Raw genomic sequence first — 9,898 nt, forward strand, 5'->3', positions numbered from 1 at the left:
TTGATTGGCATCGCCACACCCACTGGGGGCTATACGATCGTATCCGAATCTTAGCTTAACCCCTTGGGGCCGGGCCTTTGGTCGTATTCGAACCGGAAGCCCCTAAGTTCTTCTGCTTTTTCACAAATTTATTTTGAGGTATGCATGGCCGGGTCTCACTTGCCGGCTTAACTTTGGTTTACAGTGTTAGTTGCACGTCATGGGTGTCATTAAAGCAAGTAAATCAGAGTTAAGGTATCAACCTTACTGCCCGGGTTATTTAAACCGGAAGATGCATACAGGCTGTTCAATGTGTTATTTTGGCTCTGTTCAGAGTATAATTAAGGACCAGTCTTTTTTGATTCATCTTCCGGGTTATTTATCTCAAACACCTGATTCTCAGGGCGGTAAGCCGCCTCGAGACTTGTGATTTACCTTTTTTAGGCGGATACTTCAAGGTACCTTTTGAGGTTGAGAAGAACAAAGGGATGATTATGACCCGAAAAAACATCAAAGAGATAAATTCAAAGGACTTTCGCATTTAAAAACGTGCACGATGGCGCGGCAGAGATAAACTGTTGCACCTACTCTATTACAATAATTCTTCAAGTCCAAAAGATGGAACAATGTTTGATAAGCCGCCCGCTAACTTATGACGCCTGCTGAGTCGAAGTCCCCGGCTCATTCCTGTCTTCTCCTCCGGCTGATCCCAAGACCTCGAAGGTTGATGATTTCCAGTTGATGCCGCTGAGAGCTTCGAACTGAGCTTCTTCGTCAATTAACCCGGCCGGGTCAATCTCCGGGGCGAAGGTGTGCTGACGAGCCGGAGGGATCAGATTGAGGGCTTCATAGCGAGGGGTTGGAATCCTCTGATTCTCCGCATCATAACCCGGCTGGTACTTGGTTAAGTCGGTGTCGTTCCCGATGAGGGTGGCCACCGGGCGTACAGCCTTCACACATGCCGCGAAGTCCTTCTGGTCGAAGGCTGAGCCATCTTCCTTCAGGCTTGGGTAACCCAGGGCGATGTCTGCCGGGTCTAGCTCCGGCAGGAATGCTTTCGCCCGGCTCAGCGCGGCAATTGCTCCGGCTCTTGCGGAGGCTCGGCGTAGCTCCTGGATCCGCTGCGGCAGAACAGCGAGCCGGCGCAGGACTTCGGCCAGATGGGTTGGCACCTCATTGGATAGGGCCACCACAGCTAAGGCGCGTTGTGACCCGGTGTAGAGTTGTTCCACCAGGGTGTACACGGCCTTTAACTTGGTGACCACGCTCTGGTTGAGGTTGGCACTCCTGGGACCTGTTTAACAAGATCAGATAAGCCGGTGACAAGGATGAATCATGATATATACAGACTTGATGAAAGCCGGTGAGGCGACTTACCGAAGATGGCGGCTACCATTTGGGAAACCTGGCGCTTTAGGCCGGAGAGCTCGGCGGTTTTCTCAGAGAGCGCCTTCTCCGCCTGTTCCGCCCGGGTCACTAGTGCGGCCTTCTCCTCAGACCAGGCCTTCCGCTCAGCGTCAAACTCGGTCTTTAGCTTCTCTTGAGCGGCGATGCTGGAGACAAACTTGGCGTTTGCCTTCTGGGTCTCCATCTCCTGTGTCTTCAGCCGGCTCTTAAGATCCGCAAGGTCCGCCTCTAGTTTCTTGCCAACAGCCTGCATGTGTTTCCGGGTTAAGTAACAGTTGTTATATAAGTCCCAAGCGCTTTCCAAGCAAAGGCACTTGGCACTTGGGGGCTAATGCATATTGAACGTATCTATCTACGTACTACTGGCTCAGTTGCGTAAGCCGGAACTTAAAGTCTACAACATATTCAAGTATAAGTCATCGACTTGGGGGCTAGCATGGCAAAGGTAACTATGCAGAAAAGTAAGAAGACGGCAGAAGGATACCTCGGACTTTTGTTGGATCTGGTTGACCATGGCAACCTCGGCGTCCCGGCTCTTGTGGACTTGGTTGATGTAGCCAGAAACGAGCTCTCCAATGCTCAAGTCGGTGTAGCCGGAGAGGTCCAGGTTCACCCGGTGGGGCTGCAGTAACTCCCCCTTCGCGGAACATTTGGCCAACGCGGTCGGTCTCCCCGGCTCAACGAATTCTGTCCGGGTGATTACCACGTCCGGGTCGTCTGCTGGTGGAGCTGAGCCGGAGGCCTCCGGGTTAGCCGAAGCTTCGGTCGTTGTCTTGGTAGTCGGGGCACGGGCCTCAGGCGCCGTGTCCATTGGAGTGGTGGCTTCGGGGGCGGAAGCAGCTGGCGGCTCTTGAGCCATCGCCTCCGGCTCAGGCAAGTCTGGCACTCCGGCTGACCTGGTCTTCTTTGCTCTTTTGGTGAGCTTTGCCTGGGCACTGAAAAGGCAGAAGTGTTAGGCATACAAAGAGTAAATACAGACAGATAATGTAAGGAGATTGTTATTACTCGGGTGCAGTCTTGAAGGCCGGCAGACTTGACTGCATGGAGTCACCCGAAGAGGGGGAGGTCTCCTGATAATTGGAGTCAGAAGAGTTGAGTGGCTGACGGATGACACCCGCCAACGGATGAAAAGGGTACAGGTGAGAAAAAACCTCAGTGCGACGCTTCCTTGTTGCGTCGGGTAACCCGACGGAGAGGTCGGTGTCCTTGCGGGCCCGGGTGTGACGCCGGCTTTCGTGAACCTGTTGCTTCAAAAGAAATTGAGGGTCTTGATGAGCTAATGGATGTGAAAAGCTTACTTTCCGGGTTACTCTTCGGACTTTCAGCTGTGGCAAAGGCTCCGAGTCGGAGGAAAGTGACATTACCTCTTCAACCACCGGGTTACTGGCGCCGGTGTCATCCTGTCAATAAGTAAAGTGTTGATAAGGCGGACAGCAACAAACGACAAATATAGCAAGACTTTAAAGGTTTAAGGATTACCTCTGACTCGGAGCTGTCGCTTAATTGTAGTAGCTCCGAAGCAGTGGGTCTGCTTCCCTTTTTGCGAGGGGCGGTTTTCTTGGCGGCTTTCTTCGCCTTCCTGGCCTTCTTGGCCGCCTCATGGTCATACTTGACCCGCCAGAATTTATCATCAGCCTGAGAAATACAGCAAGGAATTCTTAAAATGGTTCAGATCGAGGTGACATGCAAAAGAAGTTGAAAGGTTAAAGTCAGCGGCTTACCGCTGGGGCTGGATTGATCTTGCAGAAGGGGGCTAGCCCGGTTCTTCCGCAATCTGCCAAGCTCTCGTTTAGAAGAGCCTTGGTCTCTTCCTCGGCAACGTCTTCTGGAAGATCATTGCGACTGTGCCTCTGCGGGTCATCCTTTCGCCCGGTGTACTCACACATTAAGCCGGGGTGGCGGCTTAATGGGATCACCCGCCATGAGATCCAGACCCGGACCAGATCAATTCCGTTTAGACCGTTGCCTAGCAGGGCCTTGATCTTATTGATCGTTGGAAGCAGAGGCTGGCGTTCTGCGGCAGTCAGTTTGTCAGATAGCGGATGAGTCGGCTCTAGGCGCGTTGGGCGAAAGCCGGGCAGCGGGTTCTCATCCGCCGGGGACGTATCTTGGCAGTAGAACCAAGTCATATTCCAATCCTTAGGGTGGCTCGGCGGCTCTGCGTAAGGGAACAGACAGTCCCTACGCCGCTGGATGGAGATGCCGCCTAATTCCAGACTTGGCCCGTTGGCACACTCATTTTGGCGGTTTAAATAAAACAGCTCTCTGAAGAGCAGCAGACTCGGCTCTTCTCCAAGATACACTTCACAAAAGACTTGGAAGTTGCAGATGTTGGATACGGAGTTGGGTCCTATATCCTGAGGCCGAAGGTCAAAGAAGTTGACCACGTCCCGGAAGAATTTTGAGCCGGGCGGTGCGAAGCCCCGGCTCATATGGTCCGCAAAGATCACTACCTCCCCGTCCCTCGGCTGTGGTCTTTCTTCTGACGGATCAGGGGCACGGTAGGACATCACTTCCTTCTTGGGCAGATATCCGGACTTAACGAAGTTGGCCAGGGTCTCGTCAGTGACGTTGGATCTCATCGAGTTGCAAGTGATGGGAGCCTTGGGAGGCATGGTGAAGGTTGGTGGTCTATGATAAAGAGAAAAGTGTCCGGGTTAATTGTAAGACAGAGATTATCATTCAAACTAAGATGGCGGCTTATGAAGGGGACTAATGATATATATTCAGATACGGTGGGTTATTTAAGCCGCGGGGGGTTCGGAGTAAATTGGTTATTTACGGCTTTACTACAGTTAAGCCGGAGGATTTTACAGAGCATGGTTCTCTTTAAACCGGGAGGTTCTACGACGCGTGTTTTTCTTTAAGCCGGAAATGTAAGCCGCCAAGATTCAAGGGCTGTAGTTTTTACTAAGTGTGGTAAAACAGGTTTCACATTTTGCAGTAACTTTTTTGGATCAAAATGGTCGGGTGAAATGGAAATTTTCTAGACCTAAAAAACAGAGGCAGGAGAAGTTCTTGAGGTTGAACACGGTTCTTATGCAGTAAAAGGAGGGTTTCTTGCAGGTGAAATGGGTCTCAAACCTCTACCGCAGTGGTTCTACGCAGAGTTAAGATCAAGAGAAGGGTGGTAAAAAACAAAACTACCGCAGGCCGCAACGAACTATGAAGAACTGGAGGAACCCTACTGTAGATCTACTCTACGGGGTGGTGAGAACTTACCGGAGCTGAAGAGGTGCGGGAGTCGCCGCCGTTTGTCTGGTCCGGGTCAGGGTGATGCAGCGGCCAAGGTTGACGAAGGTCGGAGGCGAGACGACGGCGGCGGAGCACGAGATTGGGCAGAGGAGCGACGGCGCGAGGAGGAAGAAAGGGAGCGTGAGAAGAGCACGTTGGGCCGGCCTATTTATAAGGCGAAGTCATAAGTGGGCGCGAGATTCAAGGAGACCGTGGCGTGATTATCTCCCCCCCAGGACACCTCGATTCTCGGAATGACAGTAAAGCAAAGATCCGTTGCGGATCTGGCGGAGTAAAAAACGGACTTAATGGAGGATGACGTCATGGCGGATTATCCGGAGTCCAGAGGATGACGTCACTCCGGGTTATGGCCTTCACATGAATGGTAAGCCGGAGACTTTTTTTGTCAGAAGAGTTGAAGATTGACATGAGCCGGCTCAAATCAATCTGGGGCCTAATGTTGAGGATATAGACCTTAGAGTCACCCGCCAGGAGGGGCCGGGTTACTCGAATGGTCATTGCCAGAAGCCCGGAGCCAAGTTTTAAGACGATGGGCCAGAGATGGGCTGAGACCCGAATGTAGTTTAGGGCCTGTAGTTACAATCATTATTATAGTAGACTTGTAGTGTAGGGCAAGTATAGTTTAGAGTCCGAGCCGGACGCTCTTATGAGCCGGCCGGGACTCTAAGGGCTGCTGGGCGTCAGCCTCCCTATATAAAGGGACGACCCGGCAGCGGTTCAAGGGCGACAACAATCTCATCGAGAGCCGGGCATAGCTGTTTAGCTCCCTGGCGATCGTAACCCTAATCAGTAACACCTCAAACTGGACGTAGGCTTTTACCTTCACCGTAAGGGGCCGAACCAGTATAAACCCTCGTGTTCCTTGTCCCGCATAACCCCTTCAAGCTTCCTAGTTGCGATGGCTCCACGACTAAGTCCTAGCTCGAGGACATCTGCCGTGACAACTCCACGACACATAGCAAAGCCAATCAAGGCACCCATAGCAAAACTTATCAAAACTTGGATTTGCAATCTCTGAGGTCAAACTCTCCTTGTCGTGTGGACATGAATTGTCGATCTCCACACAAAATCTTGGTCCAACCTAAGATGTAAAAACCGTACCCACAACAAAATCTATCAAAACTTGAATTTGCCGTCTTCGAGGTCAATTGCTCCACATTTTTCTAGAACGCCCATTAGTTTCCACAATATTCAAGCAAAACTATATACTAAATTCATAAAGATCTTGAGTGAGTTGACAAAAGGCATAAAAGTTACCGTTATCTGATATCCAATGGTATGTCGTTTTTTTTTCAAGAGGAAAACATTAACTGGCATGTGTTGCTTTGTCTCATATATGATCGCATCTGCATAACATGGTTTCGTTGTGTTTTCTATTGAACTGAAGTATCTAAAAACGACAAACAACATCAATACTCATATCTTTATAACGGACATTAAGTGTGACATTCTTTCCGACAAGAATAATCCATCATAAATGTAATTAACTGTCCTCCGTGTACGACAATTACCGCTGTGAGTGTAACCTTTAAGATAACGAGGTGATACGCACGTATCATGAGTGGGTCATTAAACCGAACAAGGTACTTTACAGATGATACACATTCCATCATCAAATAAACCCATCTTGGTGCACTTCTGTTTTGTAAGCACTTAAGGCAGTGCTTTCATGTTTTCATGAATTATCATCGAGACCACCAGTTATGTTTCTTACATGAAAATCTCACATCGACAAAAGCCATACTTCTCCCATTAGTCCTAACAACAAAATTCACATCGCACGGACATCAACCATCAATCTCCACACACAATTTCCATTCATTTTAAGAGCATCTACAGCCAGACTCTTCAAATTGACCGGGCGGACGCAAGACCACTGGCCGGACAGAAGAGAGAAGGAAAAGTTGACAGAACCGGACCCCTCAAAGCCTCCTTAAATGTCCGGGCTGTCCGTCACCCCTCATATATGAGATGAGTATGAGGAGTGACCGGGCATGTCTGGTCAGTGGTTCCGTGTCCGCCATAAAGGATTTGGCCCACCACAAAGCATTTTTTTTCTCTCTCCTTCTCCACCAATCACTTGCATGCAACCGGATGTATAGAAAAATAAGTCAGGGACATGGCTGCATAGACGAAAACATAGGAGTCAAAATGAACACGGCCGGATACTGGTCAGACGCGTCTGTGAACGTTTGAGGGGTCAAATTTACCCGGTTGTAGATGCCCTAACAAGTACAAAACCTAGCAAATTTGGATTTCATATCTCCGAGGTTAATTACCCCTGGATCTTTCTAGAACACCTGTATTCTCGCAGCACTCACGCAATGCAATCTTTAATGAATTTGCACAGCGTGAGCTGGCAAATTTGCTGTATTCACACCGGCGGAAATGGAAATTTGCTGACCTTCCGTTTCTATCCTCTGTCCCCTGCAAATAACCTCCACCGTATATTGCGAATTAATAACAATAATCCCAGCGCATATCACATTTTGGCGAGTAATAAATCCCCCGTATTTAGTGACCAGCTAATGAATCCAAATCGCGTATAGCCACTGGACGCGGTGACGCCCCGAACGCATTAGAGAGGGGGAAGGCGCGGCCACGTGAACGCCATGGGTAATTTACCCTCGTTAACACCGATGGTTTTCCCTCGCATCATCACCAAGAAACGAGACAAAAATTAATCACTCCGCTCCCGCTTGAGCAAAGATAGCAACAAAAATCCTCCAGGAAAGGGGTGGAGGCGCTGACGATAAAAAGGCCACCGGATCGATCGGACAGTCGGAGCGCCGGAGCAATCGAGCCGCTTTTGTTTTCCATTTCTTTCCATCCCTGTGCGCGCGTGCGTTCTCGCGGCGGCGGCGGCGGCCATGGTGGGCGGCGGCGATGTTGACAAGCACGCGGCGGCGGCGGCGCTGGCCCAGGACCTGCCCAGCTTCAATAGCTTCTTTGACCAGACGGTGGCTGCTTCTCCCTTCCCCCCCCCGTGACTGCGGCTGAGGGTTTGGTTAGATAGAGGGGCTAAACAAAGTTTTGTGTTTTTTTTGTAGGGGTTGGAGGCGGCGGCGGGGGATGGGGGACTGGCGGCCGGGGCGGCGGCGGGGGAGGAGGATTTGGAGGAGCTGGAGTGGCTGTCGAACAAGGACGCGTTCCCGTCGGTGGAGACCATGGCGGTGGAGGCGGTGGAGGAGGTGCCGGAGCCGGCGCCGGCGGCCCCGTCGGGGCGGCCGGCGGTGGGGCCGAGGACGAAGGGGCGTCGGCGCCGGGTGACGGCGCCTTGGAACCTGGCGCAGCCGCCCACGCTGCCGCCGCCGCTCCCGGCGGCGCGGCGGTGCACGCACTGCGCGTCGGAGGTGACCCCGCAGTGGCGGCAGGGGCCGCTGGGGCCCCGCACGCTGTGCAACGCGTGCGGCGTGCGGTACAAGACCGGGCGGCTGCTCCCGGAGTACCGGCCGGCCAACAGCCCCACCTTCTCCCCGCTGCTGCACTCCAACTCCCACCGCCGCGTCATGCAGATTCGGCTCCGGAGCGACAGCGACGGCGAGGGCGAGGGCGCCTCCCCCGCCGTCCGCGCCACCGCCAAGGCCCGCCGCGCCGAGCGCGCGGCGGCGCGCCTCTCCGCCAAGAACGACGACGGCGCCCCTGCCCCGGCCCCGGCCCCAGCCCCTGGCCCTGCCCAGGCGCCGCTGCCGTAGGGGCGAGCATCATCGATGGCCAAGCCATGGAGCTGGTAGATTAAATTAGAGATCCTGTCCGTGATTAGCGTCGTCGTCGGCTCCTTCATCCGTGATTTTCGTGTCGAATTTCCATTCTGTCATGTCATAGGGACTGGCCTTTAGGATTAGGGGTTTAAGAGCAGCCAGCAATCAATCTAGCAGCTCTTGACACCCATGGGTCAGTCAGTCAGTCAGTCAGTCAGATTAGTCTCCTCCGGTCGTCAGTCGTCTTAGTCGAGTTCGTTGAGTCAAGCTAGCGGAAGCGAGAAACTTATTAGCAGAGCAGGCAGGCATCACCATCCCGTGCAACTCTGCTGCTGCTGCTGCTGCTTATGGTGGCCGATACCTTGATGATAAACCATTGCATATCTGCGTGTCTTGAAATGGAACACTCGCTTGTCATGTTCATCAGTTGATGTGTGTGTGTTCTGCTGTCTGTTTTGCCTTCAGCGTAGCATGATTTCGACAGCTCTACTTCCTTTCGGTATCCAAGTTACTCTACATGCCTGCAGGTCCGTACCCATCCATGTGGGGGAGGAGATATGCGAAGTGGCGACTACTCGTGCTGGTAGCTGCGTGTCGGGGGCGTCGGCTCGGCCGTGTCCCCCCTTGGCCTTGCAATTCTTTTGTTTGTTTGTTTGTTTTTCCTGGCGTTTGATCGCGCCCGACCTCGCTCTGGTCTTCCTCCTGGCTGACTGACTTTAGGCTCGATTCATGGCTCCGTGTGGGAAAGAAAGATAACGGCCGGGGGAACATCCTAGTATTGCCAGGGTGGGCAGGCTAGGATTGTGGTTGCAGGGCACGACGGCCGTCTGCGAGGAGCCAGTAGAGGGCTGAATCTTTACTCGTCTGGGAGGACGGAGCAAGTGGTGGTGCTGCTGCTTGGCTTAACCAAACTGCTGTGTGTAGCACTCGGTAGTAGGGGCACCGATTTTTCGGGTGCAACGAATTCGGGATTTTCTCTAGGCCAAAAAGGCTTTACCTCGTACTAGTTAACATTTAGCATGGCAGCGTGCATGAAGCAGTGCTAGGCGGAAAGGCTTTTATGTTGGTTGTTTGATTGATACGGTGGTTGCAAACCATGGGCATTTTCTTTTAGGATTCTTTCGTAGTACTACCAAGGTTTTTCCATAGGAATCCTACATGCTCCCCGTGCACACTCAAATGACCCTTCATTAATGTGGTACTGAACATGGCAATGCCATTCTTGTCTTGAGTTTTTCATAGTCTTGTGTTTTCGAAATCTTGCCAAGCAAAGAGGCCGCAAGAATGAACCACACACAACGCGGCGGACTCGCAAGAAACACGTAAAATGACCTAACAATCATACATCAATACGCACACGTGGAATGATCGAGCAATTACAAATTAACGGGCTAGTTCTTTTACGGTTTCGACAACCCGATGACTGCACGCTTACGTTTCGATCAGAGGTGTTTGTGAATTGTGATTGCATGTTGTTAGCAATGTTATGTGGGGCTTTTGTATGTTGTCTTCTTACAAACACGATTAGTTACATCGGTCATCTTTGTGATCCCGAA

General features: G+C 51.9%; 1 protein-coding gene across 1 annotated transcript; it reads left to right on the top strand.

Annotated features, from left to right (window-relative positions):
• The first annotated feature begins 7,234 nt into the window (after positions 1 to 7,234).
• LOC109763650 (GATA transcription factor 7) lies at positions 7,235 to 8,773 on the top strand. The gene is made up of 2 exons (XM_020322504.4): positions 7,235 to 7,601; positions 7,692 to 8,773. Exons 1-2 carry the CDS (start codon positions 7,512 to 7,514, stop codon positions 8,334 to 8,336), a joined length of 735 nt encoding a protein of 244 aa, XP_020178093.1. The 5' UTR covers positions 7,235 to 7,511; the 3' UTR covers positions 8,337 to 8,773.
• Positions 8,774 to 9,898: the final 1,125 nt, after the last annotated feature.

The sequence above is a fragment of the Aegilops tauschii genome, chromosome 4 (assembly GCF_002575655.3).
Source record: "Aegilops tauschii subsp. strangulata cultivar AL8/78 chromosome 4, Aet v6.0, whole genome shotgun sequence".
Classification (NCBI taxonomy): domain Eukaryota; kingdom Viridiplantae; phylum Streptophyta; class Magnoliopsida; order Poales; family Poaceae; genus Aegilops; species Aegilops tauschii.